Here is a 21,083-nt window from a genome sequence, read left to right on the forward strand (position 1 = left end):
GGAACGTAGGGGCCTATATATGACGCTAGTGTTTGCGCGTGGATCTTACGTTAGAATCTACTAACTAGTTTCTAATATGAGTACTACTGTTTATGAGTTTGCTAACCGCTTACAAATTTACATTATATAAGAATATGCTCTTATAAAGTTGATGACGTCACATGCATGTAAAACCGGTATTTCCACCGTGTCCATGTTAAGACAGTGCACTAGATCTAATTGTATTAAGGTGCGAGTTCAAGGGTAGCGAGAAACAGAATCACAGCCCCCATTAATAACTGGCAGTTGTTCTCTGTCTGAGAACTGATCCTAAATTTCACAAATGAGTCAAAATGGCATACATGTATCATCACTTTTTTCATGATTCAGGTGAGGGAATATACATGTACGTCTACTTTGATGGTAGTATTTGTTGAAATAATCTCTTGAAAAAAAAAATCCCTTCTGGAATATGCCTCTTCCCCATACTTATGTTATTGCCACACTTAATGATATTGGCAATAGTGCACTTGAGAATCTTGAAAATGACAGAATTGCAAAAAGACCTTTTATTATCTATCTAAAAAAACCTTGAAAATGAGAGTAGATCAATTGCAAAATGGCATTTGATTTTTCCATTTCTCCTCAAATAATATTTGCATAAATGTACACTGCATAAAGATGACGAATACCTGGAAGCAGGATATTAATCCCCCCCCCCCCCCCGTGGCTAATTAAAACGAACTTGAAATTATGAGCATATCTCAAGTAGGTATATATAATAGAATCACCGACTGAATTAATCTGAAGCCACCTGAACAAAACCCTTTGTTTTCTGCAGTTCTGATCAAATCTTTCATGCACACAAGATAAATCTGTTTCATGCACTTGTATACAGTAAATACACTAGTGCAGTTATGTGGATGTTCAGTACTTTGAATCCTAAGCCAGTGCATCACACCTTGCGCACCAGTTTGACAGTTTGCGGACTTGTAGCCACTTGATAATTATGTATGTTCATGGTCCTTACACTTGCAGGTTGAACAGTACTTCTCACTCCTCCCAGGCAACGATGCCAAGCTTTTTTGAGCAGTGGCCAGTTTTTGGTGGAAGGTCTTGTCAAGCTAGCAAGAGGAAAGCCTTCAGAAACCACAGTCAAGCTGTTGAGTTTGCTGGGAGAACACATGCGGAAAACTGAATCTGATGTGGATTCATGAGACTTGGAGCAATCATCAAATAGTGTACCACCAGACCTGGTAGCAGTCAAGGTATGCACAATACTATAAGTTTTGAAAGCCCCTTTTTTATGTTCTAGATGTCTATCCATCCAATATCGTGTCTTGTGTATCATGCCGCAAGTTGAAAACAATCATCTGTGAATGAAACTTGGTAAGGCTATGTAAATCCAGGGGGCGTTCCACAAAACTTGTCATTGGTGACAACTTTTATAAGTAGCTGAAATCTTTCCATCTGACAATACATTTTATCAAACGTTTCCCTGGAGTCGATGAGGGTCATGAGGTCAATAATCAAGGGTCAGATGCCCTTCATTATGAAAAAAAAAAATGCAGGAAATATCTTGTGACTTTGATTTTTCAAAGGCAGATGAATGGATTTCACCAAACTCAATTGTAATATAAAAGTTCACAGTCACAAATCAATATGTAATGTAATTTTGTTATTTTGGAGATGCTGATGAAATAAAGAAGAGTTTTTTTTTTCTTGTTTTTTTTTTATAGAAGCCACACAACAACCCATGGGTTCATCCTACATGAAGGATCATATGTTTTACTTAATGCTCCCTGATTATGCAGTGCAATTCACTGATAATTTCTGTTGATACCTGGATACTTTTTAATGAGTCGTAGAATATATTGTATATAACATGCATTTCTTACAACACAGCATAGAATGTAAGTAACTGCAAATCCTTCTTGTACTCTATCTGCTTCCACCTGTGAACCAGGGCGCAAGGATTGTGCAAGATTTCTGTGGCTTTGGCTATAGACTACCTTATCCGATTTCAAAAGGTAAGTCTACATGACTATAAGGTTTGTTCAAATATGATGCGACAAACCCCCTGACATTTTTAGTGTTCAGATATGGTGCGCCGAACCACGCCACTTTCATTATGTTAATGAATGCACATGACTAAAAAAAAAAAAATAGATAAAGATAAACTCATGACATTGTGTCTTCACTTACTTTTGAGTTTGATTGCACCATAACTTCTTGCCACTGTGTGGCAAAATATATTCCTCTTGCCTCAGTGTTTTTGTTTTGTTTTGTTGCATTTTGATCTGTTTATTTGTTTGTTTTTTACCATCTCATATCGCATTGATTTGTGCACTAAAATGTTGCCGGAGTTTGTCTCATCATATCTGAACAAGCCTTTATGAGTCATTTTGGACAGGCAATTAGAACTCAGAGTACTTTTGTATTCTGAAAATGAAATTGATTTTGTACGAGTTTAATTGATTGTGCATTTTCTACTTTCTATGATCTGTTTTTGTATTAGAAAAGAAATTCGAGGTCAAGGGAAATTTTCTGGGTTTTTTTTTGTGTTGTTGGACTATGTAATTTATTAAGATCACTTGCTTTTCAATGTTTCACAGGTTAACTTTTTTTTTTGGATGTTGTGAATATTTTTGCGCACTTGCCTTTGTCAGGGTTATGTCCTGATGTCGACGAGAACTTTACTCGTGAATGCTTAAAAGTCGATCCTTGAACTTTAAAGATTGTCTTCCCCATATGTAGGCTAAAATTTTGAAGTTGCTTTTTGATCAGTCACGAATAAGAAAAAAGTGATAGATTTCAAAGCTTCTTTAAGAAAAAATAGGTATAAGTGAGTTTTAATTGTGAAATTATAGTGATCTTTAAGTAAAATGGAATAAGATCCATTTATTATCCTCTGCCAAGAAATGGTGCCTGAATTGTTATGGTTTTGAGTAGTCCATCCCTCCGTGTGTGTGATAGCTTGAAATCTGTTAAAATAATCATAAATGTGAATAAAATGTGTTAAGCCTATGTATGACTGAGTCTATCAAATTGCATTATGGAATTGAAATAAAGGTCACAGTCAAATTTGTCTAGTTTTTATTTGTAATAGATTCATACAATGTCTGTTTGTTTTTCATTGTTTCCTTACATTTTCAGCCTGATGCTAGTTTTAATCACCACTTGAAGAGGGAGAGCAGAAGAAGATGCAGCTCTTGATGCAGCTTGCTTGCTTGAAGATCAGAAGATGCAGCTTGCTTGACAGAGGACGTCAGAAGGATAACATACATGTGTACCATGTATTACTTCATTGTTGACCACTTGGTACTACCCTGCCCTGGTGATATCATTCAGAGTGCCTTCGACACATTGTTCAAAGCACATTAAATATGTGTTTTGTCTACGGTATGCAAAACCTCTCATCAACCTTTGGACATTTGGAATTACCCAGAGTTCGTGAACCGAGATCTAAACTTTCAAATAGATAATGAAGTGATGCATTCTTTAGGAGTTCCCACTGAAACTGCTTTTTTTTTTCACTGTTTGCCATACGAACATGGACTGAGTGATGGACAAACAATAAATTGCGCCCAGGGGGCCTGTGTATGGACATAATTTGATTCGTTCAATGGTTTTAGAAGACACTTGAAGAATCATCATTGTGACAATGAAACTGTGAAGATACTCCAAGTCCAGTTCTATGGAGGAACCGAGATAGAGACTGATGATATACAGTTGATGAAGCAGTACTCTTCATTAGTCGACAGTTTTTGATGAGGAGGTGATTACCTGTAGTCCAGGGGACATTGAACAACGACCTTGTAATTTTTACATGTCCTAGTTTACATGTGTCAGTATGGAGTAATGCATTACCATGGTAACATCAAATTTTCATAAAGATTACAAATACAGAATGTGGATCAAGCTACTTAGTTTTAAATCAATTCTGTTGAAATTTGATTGTCCAGAAATCTGTTGCCATGGCAATTGCAGTTTTTAAACAAATCATACAAAATTGTGTGGATCACGCTGCTCTCTTAGTTTCTTTTTTTTTTAGCATTTAAATTTGAATTTGATACATATGGTCACTATGATGATATGTTATCGTGCAAGACACTTTTTGTGGGGGTCATAAATCTGTTTCCATGGCAACAGCATCTTCATACAAATCATCCACAAGTACGATGTGGATTCAGCTAACTTCCTCAGATTTTGAGCATTTGACTTTAAATTTGGCACATGTGACCACTGTATTATGTACCTGTGCAAATTTTATTTTTCATCATTGTCAAATAGTATGTTGTCAAGTTAATGGTATTTTGTAATGAGAATCGTATAAACTACAAGTGGATTGAGCTTACTCTCTCAATTTTTAGCAATAACCTTGAGATATGACACCTATATATTGTGACAAGATAAATTCTAGATGTGCAAAACACTTTTCTCGTCAATGTTAAACAATGCGTTGCCATGCTAACTTATTATTTTTTTTAATACAAAGCAATCGAAGATACACTGTATTGTGATTGACTCATAACTCCCTCATGTTTTAGGCATTTGACTTGAAATTTGGCACGTGACCACTGTAGTGCGCTAATGTGCAAATGTCATCTTTTGTATCGGTCAAAGAAAGTGTTATCATGGCAGTGACATTTTCAAATTAAAAACTTACACAACAGTTGATTATGCAATCTCCCTCAGTTTCTGAGCATCTGGCCTGAAATATTGCACAGAGTGCTAATGTAATGGCAACCATCTTTTAAAATGAAAATCAAACAAAAAATACTGTGAATCGGGTAAGCTCCCTCAGTTTTCTAGCATTTGACTTGAGGTTTCGCTCATGTAACCAGTGTAATCTTAAAATGAGTCGCACACTGATCTCACTGTTGAGTAATCTTGCTATGGTAAGAACTTTTGTTACATTGTACTTTTTTTTTCAACAAAAGGCATACAAGAATATCGTGAATTGAGCTAACTCTCTAAGTTTTAGGAGGGGGTATCAATTACATCCAGTTCGAGTTGAAAATATTGGCCCAAGAAGGCCTTATGTGTGTCATTTGCATATTTAAATGATCCGAATTTCACATGCTTGTATCGTCACTTGCAATAGCATTGATCAAAAGAAAGAGTATTATTTTTTTTTATGTTAACATTTTACAACCAGACTGGATGATCTATATTGAATATTTGAATTATACAGCCGAGTAGGTAATTCAATTTGAACATTTGAATGATAGAGCCAAGAAGATATAATACTAGTATCAATTTCATTTGAAAATTCAACTTGATAGTGCCAAGAAGGCCAAAGGTATTCAGAGTGAGTATTTAAATTTGATGTTTTAGCCTACAATAGCCATAATGTATCTCATTTGCATAGATAATCAAAGAACCAACTGAAAGGGTCAAAGGTATTCCATTTTGATACTTATATTGTAGAGATGAGGCTTTCATTACATGTAATAGAATTATTGTGTTTTGTTGAGACAGACAGAATTTATTAAATATTTTGATCAACCTAGTAGCACGTGACTGTCTTTCACCTACTTACATTACTGTGTTATTTTGTGCGATTGAATGTGGAGAGTGTGAAATGATGTCGAGGTATCGACACTTCAAATTGTTAATAAGTTGGCATCACTTGGAATTTATTTCTCACTCTGAAGCGTTGAATCAACACTTCTGTGGTGTCAAATAAACACCAAATAATGCAAACTTATAACACTTTGAAGTGTTAGAATAACACCATGACAGGTGTTGGGGTATAGATTCTAACAACAAATAGTGTTGAAGTTACACCGTCATTGGTGTTAAAGGGTGTCAAAAGAACACCAAAGTGGTGTCAACTTATCAATAATCTAAGCAACACCAAAGCTGGTGTTGGTATATTTTAACACCACGGGTGTTGAACTTACACCATAACCGGTGTTGGGATGTCAAATGAACACCATTATGGTGTCAACTTCTTAACACTCTCTTAAGTGTTGAAAAAACACCGAGGCTGGTGTTGGTATATTTTTACACCCTTTAACACCCATGGGTGTTGGATATTTTAACACCAGAGACGGTGTTACTTCAACACCAGATGGTGTGGTCCTTTATTGAAGTTCGGCCGGTGTTAGATTCAACACCAGTGGTGTTAAATCTAACACCGCTGTTTTTGCAGTGTAGTCGAACTTGACTTTTTCATATTTTCTGAAAGAGGGGGTCTTCTTTTACATTATGCTAAAATTTGATATCGTAAAACAGGCAGGAAGGTGTGTTTTTTTAGCAGTTTATCTCGAACATTTTTGGTAGAATAGTGTGATTAGGTGTGTCTTTAGAATCCTTTTTTCATTTCTGACAAACCTTGTCCACACTCTTCACTTTCAACTCTAATAACTTTTGAAAGGATAGTGCTACTGCTTTGAAAGTTGGCATTAAATATGGACAGAATGTGTTAATGAGGCAAGCTCAATTTCAGTTTAATCTGATAATCTCTTCATTGTTGTTACTCTGGTGTTTTACTTCCTTTTTTTTCGTCCCATTCATCGCACAGCCAGCACGGTTTGGTAAAGATTAAGCGCTTGAATAGACACTGTACTTCAGAGCCTCTTTTCTCAGTTCATACTTTTCCTGAGTTTGTGCTTTCTTTCCAATATTTAGATAGGTTAGGAGAGTCCATTTGATTTGAGTTATACATCATTTTAAAGCTTAAAGTCTCCCCTTTTAGAATATGGTCTTGACTAAAAATTCATGTCTGGCGACTTTTTGTTTGTTTTGAGGTGCAGTGTCACAAATATAAATTGACATGTGTGAACACAAAAGACATTGTCATTTTGTCCGCGTCATCATCACGTTTTGTTCTTACCTTCTTTATTTATATAAATTTTGTCGAGCGAACGCAGCGAGTGAGCCGAAAATTTGTGTATTTCAGCTGACAGAACATGGAATTCTTGTGTGAACACAATAAACATTGTTATTTTGTCCGCGTCATCATCATGTTTTGTTTTTTTCTTGTTTGATTTGGTTTTCTGCCCCCCCCCCCCCCCACCCATTCTCCCTCCCCCCCTCCCCCCTCCCCCCCCCCCCCTCCTTCCGGGCGAGTTTTTTTTTTTTCTTCTTCTTCTTCGTTTTTTTTTCTTTTTCTTCTTCTTCTTTTTTTTCGGTTTTTTTTTTCGTTTTTGCGCCCCCAAGGAGTGGCGCCCGGGGCACGTGCCCCCCTTGCCCCCCCCCCCCCCTAGATACGCCACTGTAACAAGGTGGAGCTGCAGAAATAAAGTTAGTATATTAGCATCCCGCTGTAGTTTTTAATAAATCTCTTCCAAATAAGAAACTTGCGAGTTGCCATGCGTGTCGCACAGTAATATATTTTGTATAATTTATGTTGTCATTATTTCTGCCATTATTGTGGACAAATTGATAATTGGTGTTGATATATAGTTCCAAGAAGACTAGCTCCATAATGGTAGTCAACGAATTAGGAGGTGATGAAAATACAACAAAAACATATGCCAGATTGTATGTAAGTGAGGGTACGCAAGTGAGGTCTTACTATGATATCTTCATTGGTCTGACAGATCGGGTTTTAAACGAATGTATATATATATGTATATATATATATATATATATATATATATATATATAAATCTGAAACCAGGGACAGCCTGGTGGAAGTGCCCGGAAAGCAGTAGATGACAGGTTCGAGTCTCACTGGTTCCTTTTTGCGACATGTTTGTACAGAGCAGCAGTTGCGATCTTAACAAATTTAATTTGTAGAGGGAGACAAAGGGGAGAAACTCGCATCTGAACCTTCACCCCTCTGAATAATAACTTTCTTTCATGTATATACATCTCATGAAACATAGAGACAGTTACAAATAAAAAATAGAAAATGATATTGCTAACACGATCTTCCGTACCTACTGAATTCATGTAACATTTTGGCTTTTTTTTAACGTGCATTATTGTATGTTGCAAAACTTGTTCATGCATTAATAAGTTACAGGAATATGCAGATAGGAGAAGAAATAAGGTACCTTTCTTTGCCTAATGCTATTGAACATGTTGTTCTATGCAGATTCAGTAAATGCAGACATACTTGTGAAGCACTCAGTGAAAGTCTTCTTCTTCCATTAAAGTACATCCCTCTTAGTAGAGTATAGTCGTACTGAGTGCAGTGAGGTGCGCGGTCACGGGAACACGTGTAGTGCAGAATGCAGTGTGAACACACACACACACACACACACACACACAAATTAAAAGAGGAGGACAAAATAAAAGTGCAAGTAAAAACCAAATATCTTGCTGTTTTAACGGAGGGTGACTGACGAGAGGCGGTGCTTGAAGACCTCAATGGATGGGGCTGACACCGCTTCGGTTGGGAGAGCATTCCATAGACAGACCACACTCGGGAAAAAGCTATGCTGGTATGCTAGGATTCTGCAATGATGTTGTCTGATTTGTAGATGGTGACCTCTTGTTCCTCCTGAAGCTGGGAATATGTAGGGTGGGGCTGCGGGGATAGCCACAAGGCCATTCATGATTCTATATAGCATGATTACCTTGTTGTGGGCACGGCGGTCATTGAGTGACTGCCACTGTAGTTTCTGTAGCATTAGGGCAACACTACTTTGCTGTCTGTAATCAGACAACACAAAGCGGGCGGCACGTCGTTGCACTGTCTCTATCTGTGATATGAGTTCTTTGGTATGTGGGTCCCATACTGAGGATGAGTACTCTAGGGTTGGCCTGATGTAAGTTTTGTAGGCTTGCTCTTTAATGGCCTGGGGGCATCTCCTTAGGTTGCGCCGAAGAAAACCGAGGGTGCGGTTACTCCTCTTACAAATGTTGTTTATGTGAGATTTCCAGCTGAGATTTCGTTGGATAGTGACGCCAAGGTACTTGGCTTCATCCACGACAGGGAGTGCTGTCCCATGGATCAAATATGGGTTTGATGCGATGATGTTCCTACGCTTATTGGAAATTCGTAGCACTTCACACTTGTCGGGATTAAATGACATGAGCCACCTTTTCTCCCATTCCTGGACATTTGCTAGATCTTGATGTAGTGCTTCAGTGTCCTGAAGTGACTCAATGGATCGATATATAAGGGCATCATCAGCGTAAAGGGGTATAGATGATGATACATACTCAGGAAGGTCGTTTATAAATACCAAAAAAAGTAAAGGCCCCAACACTGGGCCTTGGGGCACACCTGAAGACACAGTAGTAGTGTCACTCTTGACCCCTTCGATTGTCACTCGTTGGGTGCGCCCTTGGAGGAAGTCATGGATCCAGGATAGGAGCTGCCCTCTTATTCCGTAGAAGTGGAGTTTGAGTAGGAGCCGCTTGTGTGGGACACGATCGAAAGCCTTGGAGAGATCTAGTAAGACAGCATCGATCTGCTGTTTATCTCGGAGTCCTGCAGCGAGATCTTGAACGGTAATCAGTAGCTGCGACTCACACGAGTGACCGCGCCTGAAGCCAAATTGGGATTCTGCAAGTAGGCCATGGGTGTCAAGATGGCGCATGATCTGGCTGTGAATGATGTGCTCAACAGTCTTACAGATGATGGACGTAAGGGAGATCGGGCGATAGTTGTCCGGCTTGTGCTTGTCTCCCTTCTTGAAGACAGGGGTAACATTTGCAGTTTTCCAGTCCTGTGGAACTTTTCCTTGATGGAGAGTTGCATTGAACAGGAGACAGAGAGCTGGGGCTAGTTCATCTGCAGTCTCTTTCAAAAGACGGGCTGGTAAATTGTCTGGTCCACAGGCTGTGTGGGGTTTGATGTTGGCAAGAAGTTTCCTGACCCCTTCTTGACTGATTGAGAAAAATGGAACAGCAGCATGAGGGCTTTCACCCAGGTCAGGAAGGTTGGACATATTCTCTTGTGTAAACACTGAAGAGAACTGTTCATTCAGTAGGTTGGCCTTAATGTGAGCGTCATTCTGGAGAAAGCCGTCCTTCAGCAGAGGTGCAATACCTGAGTTTTCACACCTAGTGCTTTTTATATAAGACCAGAATCTTTTAGGTTTGCCGTCTTCTTCACTGAGCATGTCGCTGATAAATGTGTTGTAAGCCACTCTACACTCCCTCTGCATAATACTCTTCATGGATTTGTATCTTGTCCAGTCTCCTGATCTTCCAGTTTTCCGAGCTTGTTTTAAGGCTCGCTTCTTCCTTCTGGATAAGCGTTTGATGTTGGCATTAATCCATGGTTGACTGAAACGTGTTGAGCTAAACTTAGACGGGACTAGTGTGTCCAAAATTTGATGGAGTCCATTCGCTAATTTCATCCATAAAGTATCAACATCTGTCTGGAAAGAGTTTTCCTCAACAAAATCCTCACTCAACGTGAGAGCTTCTGACTTCATGCGGCATATGTCAACCTTTTTCCATAAGAAAATCTTGTGGCGTACAGGTTTTTGTCTCTTTGCACGTGTATCAGAGAGAATAAGAACCATATCATGATCACTAACACCTGGCAAAGGTACACATTTGGTGATCAGTGATGGCCTGTTGGTAAGAAATAGATCTAATGTCTTCTCCCCTCGTGTAGGAAAATCAATGATCTGTGTGAGCCCAGCATCAGAGAAGGTGGACAGGAAGTGCTTGTTGATTGCGTTTGTGTACTGATGACTCTCGATGGAGCCCGTCGACCAGTTGATGTCTGGGAGGTTGAAGTCCCCACTGACCCAAGCTACAGCAGATGGGTTGCTGATGATGACATCTCTGATAGCTTGACACATTTCCAGCGCGTAAGCCATGTCGTTCTTGGGAGGCCGGTATGACGATATGACGATCAAGGGTTGTTGACCGCAGACTTGGATCTTGGTGGCTGTCAGCTCACAAGTAGACTCAACTTTGATTTCACAATCAGTTAGATCCTTTCTTGTAGCAAGCAGGACACCACCATAGCCGTCAGGGCGATCCTTCCTCAATGGGGTGTTAAATCCAGGAGGCATTATCTCTGAGTTTAGAATTGATGGTTTGAGCCATGTTTCATTTGCGATGATGATGTCTGGTTGGCTGCTTTCAACAGCCTCCCAGAAAGCTTCCCTTTTTGCACACAAACTTTGTAGGTTTACTGTTAAAACCTTCAGGGGTTTTGGTTCGGTTTTTCTTCTAAGGTTTTTCTTAATTGGTGAAGAGTGATGTACGGGGGATCCTGGGTTTGACACTGTGTCTAAAGTCTCTTGACTTGACGCGCTATTTATACGAGTTGAATCATTTCTACAGTCATCGAGGAGGTTGAATTTGTTGTCCGAGTCAAATAAATATGAATCAAAGAGGAATAGACTATGGTTGGGTGTATCACATTTGCTACATATCCAAGTGACATTGGATTTGTTGACTCGATCATATGACTCTGATGACATGCCCATGCAATCAGTGTGATACCAGGTATCACAGTTATCGCAAGCCACTGCTGTCCTGGTGTTAGACCAGCCAACTGCTTTTTGACAAACACCACATGGGAATTTTGGTTTGCGTGGTCCTGGATTGGTTTCGGTATCATGCGATCGGATAATCAGAAGAATGGCTATGTACATGTAAACAGATTTCTTCTTCTGCTCAGGCTTGAACCTAATATGAGGAACTGAGAAACTATGTATCGAAGTGACCCATGAAGCTTGAAGAAATTTGCTGTTTGTATTTGCAACACTTCCATGACAGTGAAAATCTCCAACGAGAGAAAATGCAGAAGTGGGTGTTTTGCCACCAAGGTTTCCTCCTGATGCAAAAGGAGTTGAAAATTGTTCAGACACAAGCAAATTTGTTATCAGAATTGGAAGGAGAAAGGCTCCTGCGAAGATCTGTGAGTTAAACATGTTTCGCTGAATGCTGTCTGTGTCCTAAAGAATGCATCTGTGTCTGTGGGACTCTAACACGTTACACAGCTCTAGATCTATTATGCTATTGGAAATTCGAAGATGGCTGCCCAGGCTCAATGCACAATGGCAGGATAAACAGGAGGAATGACATGGATAGTACTGACCTCAAATCCGTGTACTGGTACTGTTACTACTGCAGGCTGCATGATCACTGCAAGTCTGGTTTTGAAGGTTGTACCTTTCAAAGTTTAGGGTGCCATGCCTGCGAGGCGGTGTGAACACTGCAGTGTAGGTACATAGGTAACATCCCAATAACGAGAAGATAAAGCTGTGGGACTACTGTATTGGCAAAAGCCAAGATGGCCGATGAATTGTCCAAGCCCGCGAAAAATAAAGAAAGGGTCTGAAACGTGTAGAAATTCATCAACAAAATTTTGATTCCATATTCGTGATCCCTGGTGATGTCCTAAACGTAATGAGGTAGTTTGGCAAGAAAATAAATATCCAAAACACATTATCTAAAGCAAAAAAGAATTCATGGTACGGAACACTTTTCAAATTACGTGTTCCCGCGAGCGCGACCTCAAACAGAACAAAGTCTGAGGAAAATGATGTACTCTTGGAACAACTGAGTCCGCTCTGGCATGATGCATGTGAGGGACAGGGACGTGGAGGTGGGGTACATAACTGTGGACACCTTTGAATGCCTTGTTTCAGCACTTCACTATCATAAGATGTTCAGAGAAAGGTCTCCCTTATCAATTTCATTACATTTCATGAAAACAAGTTTTTTTTTTTTTTTTTTAAATAAATATTTTACCCTCTGAACAACTCTTTAAAAGCATGTAAACTTGGAACAACAAATTTATTTGCCTTGGGTAACTGTAGGGGTGGACTGCTTTGGGTACCTCGCATGAGGTTGATTTTGAATGTGAATCATTTACTGAACACGGATGCTGCAGAACGATGTTTCATATCAAATGAATGAAAAAAATAAAGAAATTCACACCTGAATGTTTCACATATCAACTATACATTTCATCAAATAAAATTTGGAAATAAAATTGTCTTTGCTATTATACGACTGGAAGACTATTTAAAAGCATGTATGCTAAGAAAACAACATTGCATGTTTCATCGAGTTCTTACATTGGTGAGTAAATCGAATTTAAACACATCTTTGACTTCAAGTTGAGCATACAGAACAACGGCGTAAAAGTTCCGTCGATATCATAGCAGACCTGTCTGTTCATAACGCATTTCCCAGCAAATATGTAGCGTTTTCAGAACGTTTCCTTAATTTTTTTAGGTTCCGTGCGTCTTCGTAAAAGTTCAAAGTTGGGACTTAGAATTTACCGCATAGCACAGGTTTTTTGAAAACGTTTCTAAAACGTCAATGGACGTTACAAAACGTTTTTATTATGTCTGCTACCTCTTCGTCATTTATAAACATCCACAAAACGTTTTTATTGCGTCTGCTTTGTCTACGTTGTCTTTAATGAACATTTAAAAAAACGTTTGTTTTTTTTTTCATTTGGCCAGCTACGTCTCCGTCATCGGTTTCTTTATCATGAATATTCATACATATGTATGAATATTCATATAATAAAATCTAGAATATGAAAACTAGATAGAAGACATTGAAATCTGAAGTATTTATGCTGGGTTCAAACTTTCTGTGTTAAAAATTTTACCTGCGTTATTGTTCAGTTATTCACAATTTCAAGCTGTGCTATGAAGAAATATTTTTCAGTTGTGAATAGGCCTAATTTAGATATATGTGATTTAATTTTAGTAACCATGTCTTCATGCATTTCAACATTTTTTCCGGTATATAAAAGAATGTGATACAAATTCCTATATAGTAGATATATGTAGTAGGACATTAGAAACAGATTAGGATAGAATTCTTTATAGGATCAGGATTAGGGCACATATATCCCAGATTGTGCCTGCATAATCTCATAACCTTACTTTTTTAATGGCCTATCAAAGAATAAACATAGACGTTCTTAGAAATTTTTCTTGACGTTTAGACGAATATGAAAGGTTGTCTAAACGTTCTGGAAAGGGTCATAAGACTTTTTACACGTTCTTAAAACGTTTTTTGAACGTTCTAGACGGTTTTCAAAGGTTTTCTGGACGACCGCAGAACGTCGACAGAACGTTTTGAATATTCTAAAATGGTTTTCTGACGTCTACAACGTCCAAAAAGTTTTCTGCATGTCCTTAAAAAGTGTGAAAGGTTTTGTATTGTTCTTTTAAACGTTTAGAAAAATTTTTTATAACGTCATGTGAAACATTTGGAATACGTCGAAAACCTTCCACAAAAAGACGTTCTGAAAACGTTTTGACAAAACATCCAAATAACGAACTTGGATCGTTTCAAGAACGTTCATAAAACGTCCAAATGTTAGCTGGGTTATTTCTCTGATATTTTGTCGAGGCACTGTCTAAAATTCTGGAAAGGGTCGAAACAGGATTTCGATATACAGAATAATGATCAAAATATATGTGTTAGATAAGTATTAAAACTATTTCTATGCTTTTTATCAAAAGTCCTCTAAACTAGCATTTATTCCGTACTTCCCCTAATGGCTGGAAAAAGCGTAAATGTGTGTGTGTGTGTGTGTGTGTGTGTGTGTGTGTGTGTGTGTCCGAAAACGGGACCCGACCGTTTGGTTCGCAGCTAGCTAGTTACTAGCTACTAACTAGGAATATGCCCGAACTTGCTCCGTCCGTTGAATGCCGTTCAATCTTCTCACACTGTATAATAAGACCGTGCATCACAAAACCAACAATAAGTCGCACCTCTTATTTCACACGAGGACTCAAAAAGATGAAACGGTCAACTAAGGCAATATTGGGTTTTTCATATTTTCTGAAAGAGCTCCCCTTCGTTCATATCATCCTTAAGTTTGGGATCATAAAATGAATGTGAGAGCGCATTTTCAGCTGTTTTTTTTTTCTACAACTTTTTTTTTTTGCGTGTGTCTTAGAGGCCCCTTTTCATTGCCTGGTAACCTTAATTGCATATACTGTTCACTTTCAAGTCTAGTAACTTTTGAAGGGATAAGGCTACTGCTCTGAAAGATGGCATTAAAGATACAGTTTACCTTTGGGAGCAGTGATTTAATTTTTTTTTAGTTATCACTTTGATGCATATTTGTAGGTCAGTTGTATCACAAAACGTTCTATCATATAAAACTTTGCAATAAAACCGAAAATAGAAATCACTGTTTTTTTCTCATTAAACCATAACTGTAGACGGTTTAGTCTACACATAATTTAATCATATCTATTGTTCACATTTTGTATCTTGATTAGAATTTTACAATTCCGGTTGTTTCTATGCCAAACTCATATTTTTAAACTATTTTGAAGCACTACAGCCGGTGTTTTGTTTCATCTGCAAATGGTAAATGATGTCTTTTACCTCAAACAGAATGTAGTAACAAAGCTTATTATATCAGCCTAGTCTGAGAATCTCTTCATTGTTATTGCTCCGGTGGTTTACACCCTGTTTTTTTTTTTTTGTTTTTTTTTTTTTTGGTCCCATTCATCGCACACTCAGCACTGTTTGGTGAAGATTAAGAGCTTGCATTGACACTGTCCTTCAGAGCCTGTTTTCTCGGTTCACACTTTTCCAGGGTGTGTGCTTTCTCTCCAATATTTAGATATATTAGGAGAATCCATTCAATGGAGCTATGCTCCGGTGATGTACACACTGTCTTCTATTTTTTTAGTTTCATTCCTCGCGCAGCTAGCACTGTTTGGTGCAGATTAAGCGCTCGAATAGACACTGTTTTTCAGAGCCTCTTTTCTATGATCGCATTTTTCCAGAGTGTGTGCTTTCTTTCTAATATTTAGATAACATTATGCTACTAGAGTCCATTTCGATTGAGCTATACATTGTTTTAATGCCTAGTTTTAAAGCTTAAAATCATTGTCTGGCGACTTAAAAAAAATTAGGAGGTTTGTGATGCAGGGTCACATATTTAGGCCTATGATATTCATTCGAATTGTTGTTGTGCTTGCCAGTGTACTTGTTTGTCACAAATGCAACCGTTGTTGTACTTACGTCTGTGCCAGACGGGTTCACCGGCATAAGACGTGTCACATAGTAGACGTCCTCTGTGACGAAGGCGCTGATGGCAGCAGATATCACAGCCTCGGACATGATTCGAAACCCGTATATCATGTACTGACCGGCTAAGGAAACTTGGAAATTGAAATCTTGAGTGCACCAGGTAGTACTGGGTGGTATCGGCTTACTATATGAAAGCGTGTGATAGGGTATATACCACCGTGCACCGGCTTTGGAAAAGACGCACTCTGTTTCTGCACCGAACAAAATGGGAGGGAACAGCAACGAGATGGGTACATGCACATTAGAAGCACCAGTAAAGGAAAGTGTGAGGACAAGATTGCAGCTAGTATCATTTACAACGCATTTTCTTTTTTTATATTATCTGCTTCGAAAAGGATTTTTACAAGTAGAGATTGTAAGGGGCTAAGTTTGTGTCAATGCTTGCGAGTAACACGGCTTGCAACGAGAATTTCCTTTATCACAAAGGCCTGATTTGCATAATCATTTGAACCGAGTGTTTATCTTAATCACTACAGACCATTTTTGTTAACAATTTTCTTTGTACACGTGTACATGTAGTCTTCTTGCGATTTTTACTAAAAGTATTATTAATGGAAAATTGAATTCTTAAAAGTTTGTAAATGATAATGATAGAATGATACATTCATAAGAATTGAATTGAGTGTGTGTATATATGTATGTATATTTCAATATATATATATATATATCCCTTGGATTTATTTCAAATATGCAATCACTTTTGTACATTACGCAAATCAGAAGCCATATTAGTAAATACAGCGTGTGTCTTTGGATGTAAATTTGTTTTGGCTCAAGAAACAACTATGTTCCAAGGTAACCAAAGGCCACGAACTGTCTACAGCTTTCGTTTATCTCTGAGGGGACCGAATACACTTACCGAGTAAAGTTTGTTGTCTTCCTTGGTTGTCTTCAACTGTTGATGTAACACAGAACAAGTTTCAAAGTGACGTGAGAACTCTCTATATGTGACTGTGCATCATAAACCAAAACCAAAACCAAAAAAAAAAAAAAGTCACAACCCTTAATTTTTGTTTGTTTGTTTGTTTGTTTTTTGGAGATACAGGATCACATATGCCAGTGTGAATGTCTACAAAGAACAAGAGCAAGTCTTTACGAATGAATATGATCAGATGGCATACGAATGATTCTCCAGATGTTTTTATTTCACGTTAAATTAAAGACAATCGATTATTACGATGTTACATTTTTCCAATTCCAAATATCTTAGTAAGAGTATATCAATAAGAACTGTAGTTAGGATGAGCATATCAATTCTGTTTCATTTCCGCAAAATGTTGTAAATCACAACTTCTTTTGACAGAAAAAAGAAAATTGGTACACTTAGAAACTCATAGAATTCCTAGATTCTTGTTGTATGTTGAATTTTTATCAAAAGAACGTTCTAATACATAAAAAAAGATTTAACCATATTAATTCCAGTATTGCCATTTTGCAAAGCGTATAACTCTGTCTAATCAGAAGCATTTAATTTTTCAAAAAAAATACCTCTTTATAGTAGAAATATTTTTTATGCGCTAAATTATTAATGCATCATTAATATTTAATTCGCATGTACGATGGGGATGAAATAAATTTCATGATAATCATAAGAAATGAAGAACTGAATATAAGAACGACCCAAGTCCAATTTTTGGCCAAATTCAGTTTGACATGGGAAATTGTAGCATATGCATGGACTCATCTTGTGTATAAATGATAAATCCTAATTACCCCCGGAAGCACCTGAAATGAATGAGTAAAATCTTATATTAATGTAAAAATGAAGGACTTGGGTCATTCTTACATTCATATAATAGCGCCCTCTCTCATCCTTCTCTCATCTCTATAGCAGAATATCATGTATATGAATCAAAGAACAACCCAAGTCCATACGAATCAAAGAACGACCCAAGTCCACCACACAAAATGGCCTCTCCACAATTAATGTAAATGTTAATTGTCATAGCAATATATGTTCTAATTTGTATATACAATGTTGCCTTCCCATCACAGTTAAATAGAATATTATCGGACAAATAAAAAAGATATGAAGTTCTTTTTAGTTTACTCGAAATGGTCTTCCATGGACTTGTGTCGTTCTTATATTCATATACTCAAATGTCTGATCAAACGACACTTCAACCAGGAAAGGGGGTAATATGTACGTAAATATAATCTGTTAAAGTTTTGTTACCACTGAATGTTACATAGAAAATAAATGTGCAGGTACGTTTATTGAATTAAATCAAATATTCAAATCCTCTCTCTCTTTCTCTCTACAATTTGCTATTTTGACAGTTCAAACAAGCATGGAAAAATAAGTAGCGGGAAAATAATAAAGGGAAAATGATAATCATACAGCAGTACTATCTCTTAAGATATCAATGTCCTCTTTTGTCTTCTTGGTGGGATTATGAAAACAAATTTTCAAGTTTACCTTACTTCAAATTTTGATTCACCTGGTAACGGTTCAAACGTCATATGAGAACAGCTGTTGGTGGGTTTCACGGATATCAAGAGAAACCGGAGATCCAAGACGTAGGGAAAGCTATACAAAATTTCGTCGTCACTTTCCTCAAAAATTGTGAAGACCTGAAAATGGAACATTTGCGACAAAAAAAAAAAATCTGCATTAGGCGACAATAATATGTACATATATTTTTTTTTTCTCTCTCTCTCTCTCTCTCTCTCTCTCTATATATATATATATATATATATATATATATATATACATAAAACTACATATTATAAAGTTCCTTTCTCTCCTAGAATTGGAAGCCGCCGAACTCAAGCAAGCGTACATGCCAATATACACTAATACAGCAGATTTGCTCATGACCTTCTGCACAATTATCTTGGCAACTGAGAACTTGCTGATCAAATTGAGTCTTTCAGACAAGTAAAGGTCATACCATTTATATATATATATATATATATATATATATATATATATATATGTATATATATATATATATATATATATATATATATATATATTGCGAGAGTTCCATACAGACCGAGAGTCAACGTCTTGTTTCTCTTTTTCCGCACCAAACTTGATTTCTTCATACATGTATGATCATAATATATATTTATATGACCCTGCACCACAAAACCAACAAAAGGTGGCCAGACATGGTTTTTAAGTTAAATGCAGATTCTGAGAGACCAGACCCTGATTCTAAAATGATATACAAGTGTATAAGTCATTTCAAATGGACTCTCTTAACCTAAACTAATCTAGACATTGAAAAGAAGACACATTACGATAATCTGGAAAAAGCGTTCACTGAGAAAACGGCTCTTAAGTATATGGGGTCTATCTTTAAGCCATATTAGCTGTGCAATGAATGGGACATAAAAAAGGGTTTTTAATCTCCGCAGCAACAATAATGAAGGGAATATCAAATTAAGCTAAACTTCCTAGTGCTCTATTGGTACATCATTCTTTCTAAAACCATCATTCAAACCAGTAGGTTTATCCTTTCAAAAAGTTGTTAGAGTCGATAGGGAAGAATGTGTAAAGTGTCTTTAAGAAATGAAAAGTTGCCTCTAAGACATACCTGTTTACAGAAATGTAGCCCCCCCCCCAAAAAAAAAGAGCCAAAAAACAAAACAAAATAAAACCGACGTACAAAAATGCCGAAAACGCACTTTCCAATTCATTTTATGATCACAAACTTAAAAAAAAAAAGAATAGCTCTTTAAGAAGATATGAACAAGTCGCTATTGCCTTGGTTGACCCGTTTCATCTTTTTGGAGTCATCAAGTAAAATCAAGAGGTGCGACTTTTTGTTCGTTTTTTGATGTACTGTCACACATACACATATAAGCTCATTACGTAATGTCACACCTTTGTATTGTCATGGTCACATGCTGACTTCAGAGAGTGGAGAATTCTGGCCGAGTTGCTAGAGTAGGACAGTGTAAATGTGGTGTTAGTGCACCCCTTCTGTGAGCTAACGATAATCCCTTGGAACTTCACCTTCTTGCGTGCATCCATCTACAGTGCACAAAAAGCAGTAAAAAGAGAAGTGCTATATATGAGGTTCATCAAATATTTCTTCAAAAGTTATTTAACTGTATTTTGTTGGTAGACCAAAAAACAAAAACAAAACAAAAACAAAACAAAAACCAAAGAGATACGAAAGATAATGAGAACGGCAGCTCAATAAGTACATTTCTAAAATAACAATATAACCATGACGATTATTTATACAAAAATAAGAATGATGATATTCATAAAATTGATGATTATAATATCAATGATATATCAATATCAATATATATGTATATATATGTATATGTATATATATATATATGCACTGTTATGATTAATATTATTATGTATACATATAATATACAGAGACATAGAGATTTATGATTATGCGTGGGTGTTAACTTGTTGTGTTAGCGTGTACTATATCTACAAAATTTAATAATATCCATCGCAGTTTAGCAGGAAAAAAAAAGTAATGCTGAACCAAAGAAAAAAAATCACTTTGGTCTGCCTGTCAGTAAAGTTTTTTATTTTGTTTTTTGTTTTACTGTATTATTTCAACACTATGATGACTGCACAGCAGAAGAGCATAACACCAGTTAAAACCCAAGTGTCATGGATACTACCTGAAGCAGTATTAACATGGGATGTGGTAAAACGCCAATTAAAGCAGTGTTGAATTTGGACCTGGTGACGAGCATTACAGGTCTTCTGCTGTTTCATGAAGTACTAACAAGTGTTTTCGTCAAACGTCCATCTTTTTCCCACGAAAAAATGAAATTAGTATAGAAGTTCGCACTTTATATGCATAACACACTCCATGTAAACTTGTTTCGAAACACCATGATTTTGGTGCCAGCAATCAAACAACACTACAAGAGATTTTTTTTCTGTGTTAATATCATAATAGATTTCCTGGTATAAGGCAGAAGCTTGTTCGAAAGTAAGTCTTCACTTCATTTTGCTCTCTCACTCTCTCTGTCTCTCTGACAATCACATTTACACATTGGCAAAATGAATACGCATGCACTCATCACACGTAGCCAAACATTTTGATGCATGAATTATTCTCTCCTTGAAATACGGATGTTCCATTGTCTGCTTACTATGATTTTCCGTCTATTGCAGTATGCTGACTTGCGATCCCAGTAGGCATTCCTGG

General features: G+C 37.2%; 1 protein-coding gene across 1 annotated transcript in view; it reads right to left on the reverse strand.

The window, feature by feature from the left end:
- Positions 1-15,969, reverse strand: part of LOC139711543 (uncharacterized) — a 31,837-nt gene extending 15,868 nt beyond the window's left edge. The window contains exons 1-2 of the mRNA XM_071623418.1: positions 15,871-15,969; positions 8,517-10,922 (exon numbers count right to left, since the gene is read on the reverse strand). Of these exons, the coding sequence (XP_071479519.1) occupies positions 8,517-10,922; positions 15,871-15,969 (2,505 nt within the window). The remainder of the gene's footprint in view (positions 1-8,516; positions 10,923-15,870) is intronic.
- Positions 15,970-21,083: the final 5,114 nt, after the last annotated feature.

This window comes from Diadema antillarum, unplaced genomic scaffold (assembly GCF_040938485.1).
Source record: "Diadema antillarum isolate AM-2024a unplaced genomic scaffold, OU_Dant_1.0 seq00001667_RagTag, whole genome shotgun sequence".
NCBI classification, from domain to species: domain Eukaryota; kingdom Metazoa; phylum Echinodermata; class Echinoidea; order Diadematoida; family Diadematidae; genus Diadema; species Diadema antillarum.